The sequence below is a fragment of the Dysidea avara genome, chromosome 7, assembly GCF_963678975.1.
Source record: "Dysidea avara chromosome 7, odDysAvar1.4, whole genome shotgun sequence".
NCBI lineage: Eukaryota > Metazoa > Porifera > Demospongiae > Dictyoceratida > Dysideidae > Dysidea > Dysidea avara.
In genome coordinates this window covers 13,012,186-13,030,739 of record NC_089278.1, presented here as the reverse complement: position 1 = coordinate 13,030,739, position 18,554 = coordinate 13,012,186, and the positions used below count along the sequence as shown (strand labels likewise).

The 18,554-nt window shown below is 38.4% G+C and overlaps 2 protein-coding genes across 2 annotated transcripts in view; one reads left to right on the top strand and one right to left on the bottom strand.

Moving 5' to 3' along the window:
- The first annotated feature begins 817 nt into the window (after positions 1 to 817).
- Positions 818 to 18,554, top strand: part of LOC136262528 (low-density lipoprotein receptor-related protein 6-like) — a 45,432-nt gene continuing 27,695 nt past the window's right edge. The window contains exons 1-5 of the mRNA XM_066056830.1: positions 818 to 937; positions 5,114 to 5,327; positions 5,449 to 5,727; positions 16,741 to 17,047; positions 17,720 to 18,544. Coding sequence (XP_065912902.1) covers positions 5,118 to 5,327; positions 5,449 to 5,727; positions 16,741 to 17,047; positions 17,720 to 18,544 — 1,621 coding nt within the window. The 5' untranslated portion in view covers positions 818 to 937; positions 5,114 to 5,117. The remainder of the gene's footprint in view (positions 938 to 5,113; positions 5,328 to 5,448; positions 5,728 to 16,740; positions 17,048 to 17,719; positions 18,545 to 18,554) is intronic.
- On the bottom strand, positions 10,513 to 14,164 carry LOC136259722 (uncharacterized). Its single transcript, XM_066053238.1, has 7 exons — positions 14,139 to 14,164; positions 13,075 to 13,777; positions 12,417 to 12,549; positions 12,236 to 12,358; positions 12,078 to 12,175; positions 11,394 to 12,018; positions 10,513 to 11,192 (listed from the first exon to the last, which is right to left on the bottom strand). The coding sequence occupies exons 1-7, from the start codon at positions 14,162 to 14,164 to the stop codon at positions 10,513 to 10,515; spliced, it is 2,388 nt and encodes a 795-aa protein (XP_065909310.1).

Here is an 18,554-nt window from a genome sequence, read left to right as displayed (position 1 = left end):
CATCTACCATACCAGAGGATACAATAAAAGATTTATGACACCAATGACAAGGATTGACTCTTACAAATTTTCTTTTTTTTCCGTCCGCTATTAAAATTTGGAATTCCTAACCCCAACATGTGATTGACTTGACAGAGATTGAACAATTCAAGTACTGGTCTAGAGACTATTTAATTAATTAATTAGTAATTATGTATGATTGTAATTGTACTATTGTTTCTTTTGTGCACCACACTCTTCTTGAGATCTGCACAGTACAACAACAAATAATAATAATACCCTTTGACCCATAATACCAGCATATACCTTATAACCAAGATTTACACATTGTCCAACAGCACAATCATGTCATGTGATAAGGTGGTAGTTGCACACATGGCAGCGTAAGGCTGCAGGACACAAAGTAATATGTAATATTATTATAGTTACTTTATTTTATGGGTAATATGTAACTGTAACTAAATAGTTTTAGTTGTAAGTAATAGTAGCTAGTATGTAATGAGGTATTACTTTTAAAAAATGTAATTTGCCCCAACACTGGGAATCAAGACATTATAGCCTTGGCCTACTTGTATAATTTTAAATGTAACCAGTCTATTTATCTGCTGGTAAGACCATCTTGTACACCAACTTATAATAGTCCTTGATGTCACATTCAAGCATTTAGTGGTCAGACAAACAGGCCAGCTTCTTTAAATAAACAGCTGACTGGGTAATTCCTTCTCAATGAATATATAAAATAGTAATACCAAATATAGCAATGATGCAGTACTTCTTTAAACTACAGCTGATTGCATAATTCCTCCTCTGTGAATACATAGAAGATAATGCTAAATATGGTAAATAGTAATAGAGAACAAAATAATGTAACGGACTGTATTGGAGTTGTGCTGCAAATATTAGCTACCTGTATGTACTTCAGTGACAGAGTTTTATGGTAAGTTCTGTTGTAGTATGGCTTTTATGGTTTGGTTAGAGAATAGTTACAAGACTACCCTTACATGTTAAGTTCATTGGCATTATTTATATTATCACAGTGTTTCATCAATAAAAAGCTCTGGAATTTATAGCACTACAAATGTTTTGGCTTTAGATCCTCATATTGGAATATGCATATAGAACATAAGGAGTCTGGCCCTTAGGTGGTACACATGCAGACTGCAGCAATTTAATTTACCAAATCCACCTGGCACTCTCCTTGAAAATGGCATGCTAACATCTTCAAGAGGAGTGGTGCATATAGGTGCATTGGTGGCTTATAATTAATTATTCTGTATTTTACCTTGTTTAGGATCCACTGATTTAGCTATATCGTTATTCCTTTTTTCAAAGAACTATCCCTCAAAGGAAACAATCTCCCTATTATATATATATTGTAGTACCATTATTCTGGCTTGACTCTTGAACAATTTAAAGAATCCCTATCTACTCAGCTATTTCACATCATCCTATAGTACGATACCTTGGTGTTAGTACTTGTTGACTCCAAACTCAATTGGAATGAACATTGTAAATATGTTTCAGCTAAGGCTTCTAGATCATTAAATTTCCTTCATCACTGTCTCTACAACTTTTCGATATCAATTAAGCTAGTCCATTGCTTACAAGTGTACTGTCCGGCCTGTTCTGGAATATGCTTGTCCACCGTGGCATCTTTACTCCAATACCAATGTCAATCTTTTGGAATCCGTACAACGTAGGGCTGCCCGTTGGGCTTCCAATAGTAGGTGAAAATCCATTATCATATTGCTGGAATAAATCTTCTGATGACTGTATGCAAGAGTTAAACTGGCCTACCATCAAGCAGCACCACAAGTATTTCTCCATTTGCCATGTACATGATAGTCTGCATCACAGAAGCTCTTTACCTTTTCACAATCATTTTCAGTTACCCGAAACCACAACTAGATCTCATCCTCTATCGATCCGGCCAATTGTATCTACTATTAATTCATATCGCTTCTCTTTTTTTTGTAAACAGCCCTTTTTTTTTGGAACATCATACCATATTCCATCCTACAGATTAAGAAGTCAAATCTATTCTGTGTTTCCCTTTGCTGCTTTCTATTCTAGTAACTTTCTCTTTTTTGTCCTGTTGTGTATTGCTCTGTTATTAGCTATCTGTCTTGTCTAGTTATTGTATTCGTGTACATTTAATGTTACTGTACATATGCTTAATTGTGGGGAGTACGTTTGCAGGCTTCTCCTTTTGTACGACCCTGTCATTTTGACAAAATGGATAATAATACTAATACTAATACTTTACTATTATAACAAACAAGTACACAAAAAATTGGAATTTTTAACTAGAGTAGGGACCATAGTACATTGATAAAAGTACTGAAACAATTAAGCTGGAGTAATGTATGATATTAAATCACAGTGAAACAATAAGAAGTGTTATATCCCTACTGTGCTCAAGATACCATAATGGAAATGCACAGTAGGGATACAACACTTCTTATTGTTTTACTGTGATTTAATATCGCACACTACTCCAGCTTGTTTCAGTACTTTTTATTGATGCGCTATGGTCCCTACTCTAGTTGAAAATTCCAATTTTTATTGTGTACTTGTTTGTTAACCTTTTTTGTAAATAATTAGTGAACCCACACATACCACATGTGAAATGGCACCACGCCCCAGCTATATCAATTATCGTCTGAAAAGTGAAGTATTCATTTATAAGCTTCATTGTCAGCTATGTTCAACCCATTACACAGCATTTCAAAGAACTGTTTGAAAAGCACCTCTGCAATCATGCATGCCGAAAGAAAGAAATGGTGCCGTGCACCCCAGTTATATCATAGATTATAGAGGGGTTATACTGATTATCATCTGAAAAGTGAAGCATCCATTACGCTTCATTGTCAGCTACGTTCTACCCGTTACACAGCAGTATGAATCAAGAACTGTTCAAAAAGGACCTCTGCAATCAAAATAGCCACTATGAAAAATACAGACGATTTCTGTTACAAAGGGAAGCCATCACATGCTACCACCAAATTGACACTTTTTGCTGTCAGCAAAGATGAATGGGACATAAAGGAGGACACTGGTAAGTCCATGAAGAATGCATTGTACATACTGCGGTATGCCAAAAGGCACCTGTTGGGCCAAAACAACATCAAACAGTGAAGCCCGTAGCCTTAACCGTTATCAAGTTACGCTTGTCTGAAGGCATCAGTCAGTCAGTCAGTTACTCAGTCAGTAGAAAATTCCATTAAAATATATATATGTTTAAATAATTAAAAAAAAATTCCGTTGAAAGTGTTTCAGGTTGATATGAAGGCTTGTTTGGGCTTAGTTTTACCTAACCAATACTGCCTCATTGTTGTCAGGGAAAATTGAGGCTGGTTTTTGGGTGATGTTATTTTGTGGGCCACGCCTACTCCTTTTGTGGTTCCTACTATCGTACTGTATGATAATTACCAGTATATTTGTACATTAGCGACTTAGCGTGTTATCCTTATAGGGCTTTACTGATTAGCTAATAATAATAAAAATAAGTTTAAGCCTATATATACTGATCTGCTTACAGACTGCAGTGTCATTTTATGTGGTTGTTAATTACAAGGCATCCACTATCATACAGTACGATAGCACTGTATAGTAGGGACCACAAAGGAGTGGGCGTGGCCCATGAAATTAATAGCATCACCAAAAAACCAGCCTCAATTTTCCCTGACAATGATGAGGCAGTATTGGTTAGATAAAACTAAGCCTTCAGATTGACCCGAAACGCTTTTAAAAAGTTGCTACAGAATTTTAAAATATATGTATTTAACAGAATTTTCTACTGACTGACTGACTGACTGAGTAACTGACTGATGCCTTCAGACAAGTGCAACTAAAAACGACTAAGGCTACAGGCTTGAATTTTTCACTGTTTGACGTCACTTTGGCCCGAGAGGTGCCTTTTGGCATACCGCAGTACATACAATGCATTCTTCATGGACTTACCAATGTCCTCCTTTGTGTCCCATTCATCTTTGTTGACAGTGAAAAGTGTTGATTTGGTGGTAGCATGTAATGGTTTCCCTTCGTAACGGAAATTGTCTGTATTTTTCCATAAATTATGTGTGTGTTTATAATCTATGATTTTTCATAGTGGCCATTTTGATTGCATAGGTGCTTTTTGAGCAGTTCTTGATTCGTACTGCAGTGTAACAGGTTGAACATAGCTGATAATAAAGCATAATGGATACTTCACTTTCAGACAGCAATTGATATAACTGGGGCATGTCACCATTTCTTTCTTTCGATATGCATGGATTGCAGAGGTGCTTTTCGAACAGTTCTTGGTCCGAAAGTGTAACGGGTTGAATATAGCTGACAACGAAGTATAATGGATACTTCACTTTTCAGATAATAATTGATATAGCTGGGACGCAGTGCCACGCCATTTCAGATTCGGTATGCATGGGTTCACCATTCATAATAAATAATTATTTACAAAAAAAAGTTAACTAACAAGTACACAGAAAAACTTGGAATTTTCAACTAGAGTAGGGACCATAGCACATTGATAAAAAGTACTGAAACAAGCACGATATTAAAACTCAGTGAAACAATAAGAAGTGTTGTATCCCTACTGTACTCAAGATACCATAATGGAAATGCACAGTAGGGATATAGCTGTTGTTTTACTGTGATTTAATATCGTGTACTACTCCAGCTTGTTTCAGTACTTTTTATCGATGCACTATGGTCCCTACTCTAGTTGAAAATTCCAAATTTTTCTGTGTACTTGTGTATAATAGGAACCAGCAAACCAATATGGACAAGTGGCACATAGCTAGTCCCCCAGCATCATTTTTAGTAAGTACGTTGGTCATACAGATGGGGTACTTGAGTGATGGCATACAAAATTAGCAGAATTATTTGTATTTAATATAACTGGTTGTACATAATTCCACAAGTGTAATTAGTGGGTAATACAGTAGTGTGCACCAATTGTATAACTCTTGTACTCTTTAAACAAACAAATCCGTGTGCTTCAATGTCAGAAAATGTGGTCCTGAAATTTCCATGTTCCCAGTTTTTGTGATGACAGTGTAAGAAGCTGCAGACAACACAAACTGCTTAGCATGTGTAATTTCTTTGTATACAGAATAATGAAAACGACTGCTTGCAGTGGTTGGGGTGTATTACTAGCTGTAATAACAATCATCAGTACTACAAACTCTATTCCACTCAATCAGTTTGTTCCATTTGGACAAAGTGCTGGAGACGTGAACTTCCCACCAGCATCTTCTGCTGCATCACAAGTGATAGCAATACCTCCAACATTTCCATACTTCAATGGAACTTATAGGGGCATAATTGTGAGTAGTATACACTAGTTGGGTAGCTATTGTGGTGCATCTAAAAGCATCATAGCTAGCAAACTATTGGTGCATGCTAATGAAATAACATACCCTGATGTTATACCATTTTATTCTGTAGGTTAGTATAAATGGATATCTTTCATTTGGTATTCGCAGTGCGTATTCTTCACCAGTTGGGTTCCCTTTTACACACTCTGACCTTTTACTGATCTGTCCATTTTGGGCTAATGTGGATACAACTGCTGGTGGTGTGGTGTACTATAGACAGGCTAATGGCTCTACTGTAATTGATAATGAAATAAGGAGGTATTTCAGCAATGCAGCAAGTTTCACAGCCACTTGGGTGCTGATAGCTACCTGGCATAGTGTTGGTTACTTTAGTAACCATGCTGATAAGGTACTTACACTACATAGTGAAGGAAAATTTTTGTCATGGTCTATTTCAGTACTAAAACTTGTTTTATGTACAATAGGACCTTGATTATCTGAATCCTCGATTATCCAAACAGTATAAGTGACTGTTCTATTACTGTATTTTGTCGTTAGGTGAATATTCTATTAAAGTAAGTGTATGTTCTATTAGAGTAGTTGAACAGAACTATGTAAATGAATGGACATTTATCCGAACAAATTCACTTATCTGAACACTTTTATGATTGTACTGGCACACAGGTGTTCGGATAATGGAGGTCCTACAGTACTTATTTTATGTTGTACTAAACCCTTTGTACATCCTCATAAATATTTTTTTAATGAAAACTTCAAAAAACCCAAATCTCAAAAATTTGTATGTAAAACTGTTAATAGACCTAAAATTATACTTTTTATGTCAATATGGTTCAGAATTTTATGTGAATATTTAAATCAAACAATACAAATCAAACAGTGTGGTAGTAATGTTAGTAGGATTGTCCCCTTATAAAATGATGGTAGCTGCCCAAAATACTGCCTAGGAAGGCAGGCGAAAATTCGAGTTTTGGTGATTTTTATATTTGGCCACCTGTAAGTGTTTTCTTGTTTTTAATGCTGTATATGATGTTATATAGAGTAACATTATTCCATAAAGGTGATTTTTGTTGTATAAGATGTTTCTAGGGTGATTTTTAAAGTTGGCATTTTAGGCGGCGCATCATTTTTGGGGGGGATCTCTACTTAAACAGTACTACCGTACTGTTTGATTTGCTGTTTTGTTCATCATAAATTATAATGAAACATGATAGTGTGAGTTGATCTACAACAATCTTCCTTACAATAAAACAGATCCATTAAAACACACACAAACTAGGTGAATTGAAAATTTTAAAAGGGGAATAGGGATTACTGAAAAAAAGCCATGAAACAGGAAGGGATCACTGGGTGGTAATGTTGAATTGAAAGAACACTTGTGCACTTGTTTGAAGGAAGAAATGAAGCCCAGGAACTTCTATTGAGAAAAATCTGAGTTGACATGTGTATTACTACTGTGACATCACGTTAAGTTTCTATACACTTTTACCATCATGATATCAGGACTCAAAACATAACATGTACATGAATTGAAGCTACATAACTGACATTTAATTTATTTTTTCCTGAAACCTGTTTTGGTTGCAGAGTAGTGATACTACAGATGTTTATATAGTTGATTCTGGCATAATATGGCAGTTATGGCAGTGAGGATGATAAAATATTTCAGTAACTGATCAATCAAACAGTATGGAAGTACTGTTTTGACAGGCGCTGTCCAAAACGCTGCCTCTAAAAATTACACCTTACACAACGAAATCACCTTTATGGAATAATATTAGGCCATCCAGCATTAAAACAAAAAACAAATGGCTAGATATTGAATTTTAAAAATTGCCAAAACTCATAAATTGTTCACATTGCTATAAGAGGTATTGCTGGTAGACAGTGATATACACTGTACCTGTGCGACAGGACTTTTTATGAATATGAACTTGAACTAGACCAATACCAATCAAGTGGCATTCCCTTTATGATCTAGTTGATATGACTGAGGGACACACGCCTTAACGATCTAGCTGTACCCATAGAAATTGATCATAAAATATATGCCTCTGATTGGTAGCATGGTGAAGACCACACCCCTTAATATAGTCCAGTAGAGGATAGGTGACTTCTCTTGTTTCCCTACTTTTTTCTATGATCCCTAATTTTTCCTTATACTTGTGTTTTTGTAATATTATTATGACTGGTGAACCCACATACCACATCAAATGAAAGGATGGTGCCAGAGTTGATGTTTTCATTCGAACACACATCCCAGCTATCAATTACTGATGACTCAAAAGTGAAGTGGCCATTACACTTCACTTTCAGCTATGTTCAGCCAGTTATACAGTGCTACAAATGAAGAACAGTAGGAGAAATGCCTCTGCAGTCAATCCAGTCACCACGAAAATACAGACAATTCACATGAAAGTGAAGTGACCAGTATGCCTTGCTTTCACATATATATTCAGCCTGTTACACAGCATTACAAACAAAGAAAAGCACGAGAAGCATCTCTACAATCAGTTCAGTCACTATTGAAAAATGGGAAATAAGCATAATAGCCATCCGGCACAGCCACAGCACAGGGAAGCCGCATCGTGCTATTGTGAATTGACACCTTGTGTTGTTAGTGAAAAGAACTGGAACACAAAGGAAGACAAAGGTAAGTCTGTGATGCATGTATTGTATGTACCGTGGTTGGCAAAAAGGTACATCTCGGGATGAAGCAACGTTGAACAGTTGAACAGTGAAGAAATCAACTCTAGCTATGCTTGGTTGGAGGCATCAGTCAGTCAGTCAGTCAGTCAGTCAGTAAGTCAGTCAGTCAGTAAGTCAGTCAGTCAGCATAAAATTTTAAGTAGAAAATTTTTAAAATTCTATAGAAAGTTTTTGGAAGGGTTTAGGGTTGGTCTGAGGACATTTTTGGGCTTGGCTGTGCCTATCCAATGCTGCCAAGCTGTCATGAAGGGAAATTGAGGCTGGTTTTAAGGTGATATTTTTGGCTGGAAAAGCGTGATATTTTTGGCTGGAAAAGCCCTGTTCTTCATGATCCCTAATACACAGTACTAGACTACCATACTGTATGCAGATAGAGGAATCACAAAATAACTATTGTATTTTTCTACACTAACTCACTTCAAAACACTTAGACCAGGGGCGGATTTAAGGGGGCTACAGCCCCCCTTTCCTTTCTAAGTTATTACTTGGCCAATAAAACCCTAAATCTTCTATGTGTGTCAAAAGCAGACTCATTTCAAGAACTATGCATCGCTACCAGCACAAATAATGCTATGTAACTATACCTATTGTTTAGCTCTGTTCCAGGAGAGTATAGCTTCCTTTTCCTCAAGAGTTCTTCAAGTAAAGGTTTCGATTGTGGGTTGCATCTTTAGTTACAAAAGTTTTAATTGTGAGTTTTGTTTTATTCAGATAATTAGCAGTGTTTTCTACTATGGGTATAAGAGGTGATTAGTATGGTTTTTATATTTTTAAAATAAGTGTTAGTTGGTTTAATCATATATAATATATACCTCCGGAGGCATATATTATCTATGGTTTAATTGGTTAGAGTTATCAGCTTCATGTAGCATGGAAGATCCTCCTTATAACCCCAGGAGGCCCCAAGCAAGCAAATATGGCAGTCAATATCTACCTTTCTTTAATCATAAGAGATCACTACAACCACAACTGTGACATAACAGAGACTCAATCAAATATTAGAATACACAATTTTTATATTCTAGTTACAACATTAACCTAAGTGTAATGTTTATTTTTGTCACATTAATCAAAGCTCTGTTACAAGCTACTGACATCACATCACGTCCCTCCCTAGTTAAGCTGTTGTTTCCCTGTCTTGTCTTGTGGGAAGTGAATCAGAACCCATTCTCCTAGTCTGAGTCTACTTGGTTTAGCACACTTATCATATCCAGTCTTGATGTTCCTGTGCTTTTAAAATTGATTTGGCTGCTAAGGCTCTCGCTGTTGATAGGGATAGTACTAGTTCTTCTCGAAAATCTGCCACATCAGTTAGCTTCAATAACTTAGATGGTAAAGTAGCAGCCTCTGTTGGATGACGACAATCAAATCCAAAGAGCAAGAATGATGGGTTTTCACCGGTTGAAGAATGTGGCGTGTTGTGGTAAGCCCACAGGACTCCTGATAAGTGTGTCCCACTGCACTCCAAATTTGGAAATGTGTTTCCTTAACATAGTCTTCAAGGTTCGGTTGAACCGTTCTATCATCCCATTGCACTGGGGGTGGTGTGCAGTGGTATTCAACTTTTTCATTCCAAGCAATTTGCACACATCCTGCATAAGACACGACAATAGGTTTGTGCCTCGATCTGATAGCAATGCCTCTGGTATTCCAAACATTGGCACTATTTCTTGAGCCAAGAGCTTAGCAATTCTTTCTGCCTTCTGGTCAGGTGTAGCATAAACCATTGGCCACTTGGTAAAGAGGTCTTGAAATACAATTGCGTATTTATTGCCATTAGCTCTCAAAGGTAGCTCCATGATATCAATGCCAATGATCTGGAAAGGATGGTCTACAGGAATGGGTGTATTGGGGGCAGCTGTCTTCTCCCTGAGTCAGTGACAATAGCACATTGTGCACAACCACGGGTATAGTTGGTGATATCTCAATACATGTTCTGCCACCACCATTGAAGAAACATGGTTTTGTAGATCTTCGGACCAGAAAAGTGTCCTGCCATGATTCCACTGTGGTACTCTTCCATCATGCTTTGCTGCAATCCACAAGGTACCACTGCTCTAGGAGAATCACCCTTCTGTCCATTGAAATAAAGGATGTCATCAACTATTGTGTACATGGAGACTTGAGCAACTACCTTCGCTGCAAGTTGGGGTTCTGCTGGCAGAACATTCTTTGACAGATACTGAATGATTAGCTGTAGACTAGGATCCTTTAACTGCTTTTCAGCAAAAGATTTGCTCTCATGGCTGTCACCAGGACCAGGATCTTTACATAGTAAAGAGCTGATGGGTTTACTATCATCACTGCTAGAAATGTGAGCAACTTGAACTTCTGAATTGGCCTCCAAGTCAGGTGGTGCAGGTAAGACAGGTTACCGTGAAAGTGCATCAGCATGTTGATTATTTATTCCTGCTCTGTGAATTATTTCCATTTTCTTAATTACACTTCCGTATAACTTGCTCCACCATCAAGCATGTTGCCCAGTGAGATTAGGTGCTCCTAGAATGGCCTTTACAGCTGCATGATCTGTTATAACAGTCACATTATAACCATAAAGGTAATATCTAAAATGAGTAACAGCCCAAACTACTGCTAATGTTTCTAGGTTTGTGATGGCATAGTTGGACTCAGCTGTGGACACAGAACAGCTAGCACATGCTACTGGATGTAACTTCTTATCATGTTGGTACTGTGACAGTATGGCTCCCAAGCCTTGTTTGCTAGCATCAGTTTCCAGCGTGAAATCCTTATCAAAATCTGGATAGGCAAGCACGGGTGTTGTTAACAACCTGCTCCTTAAACTTTCAAAGGCTACTTCACAATCAGCTGTCCATTGGAAAACTGCTCCCTTCTTAGTGAGTAAATACAATGGGTGAGCAATCTTGGCATAACCCATCACAAAATGACGAGAATGAGACGTTAGCCCAAGGAACTGTCTCAACTGCCTCAAGTTAGTGGGAGTGGGGAAATGCCTTACAGCATCCAAATTCCGGTTATTTGGCTTCAATCCAGATGGTGTCACCAGATGACCCAAGTAATCTACTTCATTGCAAACAAATTTGCATTTCTTTGGGTTGAGTTTCAAGTCTGCTCTCCGTAAACAATTAAACACAGCTCTCAGGTGAACGACATGGTCATGCAAGGATTCTGAAAGACTATTACATCATCCAAATAGACTGATACAAATTCTTTGCCAGTGTCAGACTGTATTCCATGCAATACTCTCTGCATTAAACACTGGAACACAGCAGGTGCATTCATTACACCGAATGGCATCACTCTGAATTCATACAATCCCTGGTGGGTAATGAATGCTGTCTTCTCTTGGCTGTTCTCATGAACTTTAACTTTCCAATACCCTGATGCAAGATCTAATGTCATAAAACACTTGGATTTCCCCAACTGGTCTAAAAGGTCGTTGATTCTTGGTAAAGGGAATAGGTCTAGCTGGCTTGGTAACAGAATTAAGAACACGGTAATCTACACAAAATCGTAGTGTTCCATCCCTTTTCCTGACCAAGACAACGGGACTGGACCATGGGCTCTTAGATGGTGTGATAACTCCACTTCTCTGCATCCTCTCTAGCTGATTTGCTATCTCTTGGTGGGAAGCAAAAGGTGTTCTTCTCACCGACTGTTTCTTAGGGGCCTCATCACTGGTGTCAATCTCAAATTCAATCAGGTCAGTTTCCCCTCTCTCATCCTCTTCTATGTCATGATACTCCACTAATAGATCTTCTAAAGGTAAGTGCTCTTCTGACAGTAGTTTGTTTGACTCCCTCAGTATCTTGCTCATCTGTTGTTGTCTCCACTTAATTTGTTCAACTGTTTTCTCAGATTGTAGGCTGATACCAAACAGGTTTACTTGAGGCTTTAGTGCCTCCTCAACTGACCCTTCACGGACAACAGGTAAGTCTTCATCTTTGGCAACAACTAACTCCACTTCAACAACTTGACCTAAGTCCATACCTTTCTGTAACTGGTATGTGGACTTTCAGTATTGGCTACCACTACTGCAGAATCCTCATTTACCTCTATAAGAGACTCTACAATCTTCAATGAGGTGTCCAGTGAATCTGAAGGCTCTAACATAAATGTACCTTTCTCATTCAGAACTTGTACTGGTACTACTGCAGTGAAATTGGCAGGCAAATGTACAGTTTTAATCAGACTCACTTATGAGATATTACCCAATTCTTGCTTGAGAACACATTCTAGTTCACTTGGCTCCTGTAAACTAGGCTCATCATTCATGTCACTTCCCAAGGTTTGTGCTGGTTCAGTAGCAGGGGTGATGTTGTTAGCCAGCTCTCCTGGTGTGTGAGTCTCCCTTGACCTTACTTCCACAGTAGTCACTGCCTCTATACTGACTTGGGACTTCCACAGTAGTCACTGCCTCCATACTGACTTGGGACTCTGTGTCCTGGTCTTCCCCAAGTGGGAGAATATCCTCCTTAATAGGGATAGTGATGGGTGTTATTGTAACAGGATCTTTCTGTACAACCTGCACATTAGGATGATAGCTGACTACACCTAATTAAGGTACAGCATACAGCTTCAGACAACAATAGTGCATCAGGAGCTACTAACTTGATATATACAGTAGTACACAATGTATTCTCACCAAAACTGATGTTCAGGTCTATCTGCCATCTAATGTTATGGGCTTTTGACCATATGCACATGCCCTCTGATCTGCTGATCTAATCTTGCTAGCCTCTAACCCTGCTGTTGACACAATGTGGTAAAGCAGATCACCCCCGACAATGGTTATGTCCGATCCTGTATCTATCAATCCAGTGACAGGAACTCCTTCAATTTTTACCTCTACACATCGAGATTCTCTACCATTATCAGTGTAAGACCTTGTCTGGATCATCTTGTTATCTTTCTTCTCCTGAGCACCTGTCTTTATCTTGACTTTCAGTTTTGCGGGAGTGACAGTCGCGAGCCAAATGATTTGGGCTGTCACACAAATAACGCCTCAAAGATTGCTGCTTCCCAAATGGTTTATGTTTGTTCCAGTCACCTCCAGATTTCTGGGTACTGTTGTAACGTTTTGTAGTGATCTTTTATTAAAACTATCTGACAATGATGATGATCTATCACTCTTCAAATACTGCTGTTTCTTCTTTAACTCAGCCAACCTCCTCTCTTCTTTCTTCGCTGCTACACACAATTCTCTATAGTTCTGAGAACCAGATACTGATGGAAACTCCATTAAAGTGTATGACAGACCTTCCTGTAATTGTCCATACAATAGCATATCTCTAGTTTCTGCTGACAGATTTTCACGGCCAAATGCTGTTTGAAACACTTTCTCCAATCGCCATATAAAATCAGATACGGTCTCACTTGGCTTTTGGCTGGTGTGTTGAAAATCCAAAGCTGCTATTGACTGATTTCCAGGGTCAAGACGTTCCCTCAACGCTTTTATAGCTGCGTGATAAATGGCTTTGTCTTTGGAATCCAATAATTTCCATTTTAGTAGTGCTCGGCCTCTAAGGTGACCAGCTAACTGCATTAATGACTCATCCTCTGTCCAACTAATCCAGCTAGCAGCATACTCCAGTATCAGTATCCAATCATCAATTGTGGTCTGACTGTCTTCTGCGGTAAACTCATCTATAGGGGGAGCTTTCCCACGACGTTGTTGTACCTGACAGTGACCAAGCAGGGGAGTAACAGTTGGAAATCCACTACTTGTTGTACCAACGGAACTGATAGGCCTGCTATAGAATAAAGTGTTAGACAATGACACATATGGATTGGTTACCACATTCATCCCTGAACTATTAGAAGGGCCCACAGGTCCAAATAACTCATGTGGTTGCCACTATGTAGGATGCACTGTAGACTGGTGTAAATATCCGCCTGTATGTTGCTGACTATTTGTTGAAAGTTTGAATGTAGATTGCATCATGCCTGACTGAAGAAATGGGACATTGCTAGTAACACTTATTTGTCTCAAGAAATCTACATGACCTGTCCTTACCTCCTGGGGGTCATGTAATACAGAAGATAGTGTACATGTGGTACTAGGGGTTACACTAGCAAATGATAAAACTGGTAGAGTTGACAAACTTTTCATACCTGTTCTTCAGCCTGGTTATCTCCATTTCTACCTCATTCAGTCTGCTTTCATCTCTTTCTCCTTTTCAAACATCAGGTTGTCATGAACTGTAAGCTGCTTGCAATTTATCTGCCAAAGCTCTTTAATCCTTTCTTTACCCTTTTTGATCTCCTGGAGATTGTGTACCTGTGGACATGACAACTGTAAATGTTGTTGGAGGGATTCCTTTTTAGCAGCCAGTTTTTCACTTTGGCACTCTCTAACTCAATGACCTCTTGGGCTTCCAGAAGTCTCTGTTGTTGTGCTGACAATTCCTTTCTCAGACACACTATTTCTTCCTGAGCTGATTGTAACTGCAGTCATGTATTTGTCAACTCAGTTTTCATTGGACTCAGGACTTCCTCCACACATTTTTCTTCTAAAGAAAAACTCTCCCTTTCCTCACTATCTCGGGCTGGTGATGTCCTTGATGAACCTGACACCAAGGTTGGAACTGAAACTTCACTTCCTGGAGCTAGTGATGCTCCAGATAGCTCCTCCTTCAAGACCGGAACTCTTAGAAACACACCATCCATATCTTGCAGTGATAATTCTTCTCCTCCCTCAGTCTTTGTGGCCACTACTTGAACATTGGAAGGGTCATGGTTATTGTCACGCAGTTTACCACACAACATTACTAACAGGTCACTACCTGAAGCTGTAGTGGGCAAGTCCAAGGCCCCTGCAATTTGTTGCACTTGGTATAACTGGAGTCTCTTTGAATTGAGAGGAAAGGTCACAGTCGCTCTCTCCATTTTGCAGTATCTCCATAAAGGTTAAAACCTAGCAACACTCTGGAATCTCTTAGCAAACTGTCTGTAAGCCTATTCCTGCTAGCTACTGCTGAACTACTTCACTAACAGTCTCACCTCCTGAAAGGCAGTGTCCTCCTGCTGGTCTCTGTCAAATCTCAGTAGGACCTCCACTGTAGCATGGAAGACCCTCCTTATAACCCCAGGAGACCCCAAGCAAGCAAATATGGCAGTCAATGTCTACCTTTCTTTAATCATAAGAGAGAGCAAAATCACTACAACCACAACTGTGACATAACAGAGACTCAATCAAATATTAGAATACACAATTTTTATATTCTAGTTACAACATTGACCTAAGTGTAATGTTTATTGTTTGTCACATTAATCAAAGCTCTTGTTACAAGCTACTGACATCATCACATTCAGTATAATATGTAGTTACCAACTCAGCCATTTAGCAAACTATAGTCTTTTGGTATTTTACAAGTTTATAAGGCAGCTATAGCACTTTTGTCTATGAATGTAAAATCTATATCACTTACCTTCTGATATGACCCCATGCTGTGGGTTATAGTGCTGGCATTTGTAGCTAACTATAGATCAGTCTTCATAACCCTGCAGATCTAGAAATAAGTTGACTATCACAACAGCAAATTCAGAAACCCCATAAATGCAAATATATTTGCACTTTGCTAAGGATTTCCAGTAGATTAGCTAATACCCTTCACTGCATTCTGCTTTTCAGTACACTTTATTGGTGTTAAGGCTAACAAAGTGTCACTAGGCTAAGGAGCATGCATTCTAATAATTGTGACTTTCAACACTACTTCTACTTAACTATACATGTTTCTGCCTCTGTTTAGCTATACATGTTTCTTCCACACATTATCCCACAAAGGTTTCCCCTATTATATGGCTTTGTTTGATCATGGGAGTATTTAGAAACAGCATCCTTCATGCAGACTGCAAAATCATCACAGTCAAACTTGTGTAGTTTGTAGTCATAGTCATCCAATGTTGATGAATCCCAGATGGTAGTCTAGCATTCCATAAAGAGAGTCTGCCTTGAATCTGTTGATGTTAAGGCTGGAGTAAGTATTTTCCACAATTCTTCCAACTTCATGATATGTGAAATAATCTAATCCAACCTTCCAGTGGGATACAACAACATTATTATTTATATCAGTAAGGAGGCTGTCGAAGAGAAGCTGATGCATTATGATATGTAGCTAGCTATATCTAAATGCTTGGTAGCTACAAATGAAAAGATTATCATGCATGCGTGATAGCTACTCATGCATATCGCTATCAGTCTTGATTTAATGGAAAAGTAAAAGTGTTTTGATAAACTGAAATTCTATTATTTTCCATTAAAAAACTGCTAAAACACTCTCAGATTCACCTTTAGAGGGCCTAATTTTCAAAATTTCCTGGGGGGCATGCCCCCCAGACCTCCCCTCGCACACTATTGTAGTTATTATTCCCGATAGCTAATATTGACCATATATACTACATGAATCTTACCACTATGGCCTTGTGAGAAGGCTTGATATCTTCTAATGTCTGGCTATTTATCCATGTCCCTGTCCAGCTTAGCCCCCCCCCCCCCTTTCAAAAAATCCTAGATCCGCCCCTGTAGACATTCATGACATAGCATCTTGAAGGATTTGGTGACTAGTCATTATCAAGGCACAGACACCAGAGTTTAACTATTACTAAAGTTGTGGCCATGCTTACAGTATAGCATGTAAAGCATAAAGTATATTGCTATATATAATGTCATCTTTGTCCCTGCAGCACTACTAGTGACTACATTAATTTATTGCAGGTGAACACTTTTCAAGCAGTCATAGCTACCAATGGTCGCCAGTCTTATGCAATATTCAACTACTTGGATGGAGGGATACAGTGGTCTTCAGCAGATAATACTGGTGGGGTTAATGGTATAGGAGTTGGTGGAGCTCAAGTTGGATTTAATGGAGGAGATGGAGTTCACTTTTATGTACGACCTGAAGTGATCAATGGCTTGATCTTACAGTTGGATGATAACTCTAATGTCTGTGTGCCTGGAAAGTATATGTTCAGAATTGATGGTGAAAATGTTCAGCCTGGCAGATGTGTGGATATTGAATCAGGTAAAATAACTATTGTATGGAGTAGTGGTATGTAACAATGTAGGAACCACCACTGATGGTAATTTCAAATATCTATATCAATATTTTTAATTACAACTCCAGTTCGTAGTACTGTACAGCAGGGATCACAAAAGAGAGACAGAATATTGACCAGAAACCCAGAAAACAACCTCGTAAGACCTTTACAGGGCATTGATATTATTGGTTGATATAAACATGCCCAAAATGCTTTCAGTAAGTTCCTGTAATATTTCTATTTAGCAGAATTTTCTTTTGACTGACTGACTGACGGACTGATTGAAGAGTGCAACTCAATAATGACTAAGGGAATTTTTTCACTGTTAGACATTGCTTCAGCTTGACAAATACCCTTCGGCATACCACAGTAAAATGCCAAACTTTTTATAAGCATTTCAGGTCATGTTTGAAATGCTACCATAAAGTGTATTGTGAGGCTGGTTAGTCACATTACCAGGTTTAATGGCATGCCTTCATCACTGCTTGGCTTATAAGTGCAGAGAACAAGTGAAGAAGTTTAATAATGAACCAGCTGGTGGCATTATCACTTGTGTATAAACACTTATTGTATTAAAATATTTACTTGCATGAAACATCTTGTTACATGAACTTTAAGTGTAGTGAAGTTTGCATGTAATTTTCTATCGTATGTAGACAGTTGTACTCAGGAAGAGTTTAGAGATATCAGTCCCAGTTTGATGATCTCAAATCGTACCAGCCTCGTTTCTGTTAACCTTAACACCAATGTTGTTAGTCATCATGTAATAAACTGTTACAGTGTTCTTGGTATTGATTATGATTTAGTGGGTAGAGTGTTCTACTGGAGTGAGGTAAATTTTGGTACAATTCACAGAGTTTCATTTGATAATGGACATAACGGATCTTCAGTAGAAACAATTATTGCAGGATTAAGCAGTCCTGAGCAAATTGCTGTTGATTGGGTTAATCGTAAACTCTACTTTACTGACCATGGATTACATCTAATAGCACGTTCAAACTTGGATGGAACTAACATTGAGTTAGTGGTTAACGTTAACATATTACCTCAATCCATAGCAGTAGATCCTATCCATGGAACATTATTTTGGAATAATTATGATACACCACGAAGAATTGAGAAAATGGAAATGTCTGGAATTAGACGGCGGAGAACAATAGCACAAATGAATGTAGTAATTCCAACTGGACTGACCATAGACTATGACAATAATTTATTGTACTGGTTTGATGACCACTTCAATGTGTTGTTTGAGTGTGGCTTAGAGGGAAGCAACAGAGTATTTAAACGACCATCAAATTCCATTAGTAGCCCATATGCTATAGAAGTGTTTCGATCTGAACTTTACTGGACTGATCAAGCAAGATCTTATGTTGGAGTTGCTGATCAAGTGGCTGGGATAGCCACAGGAAATATAAATGCATCACTTGTTAAAGCAGGTGGAATTCATGTTGTTCACTATTCAAGACAACCTGGAGCTGGTGAGTGTTA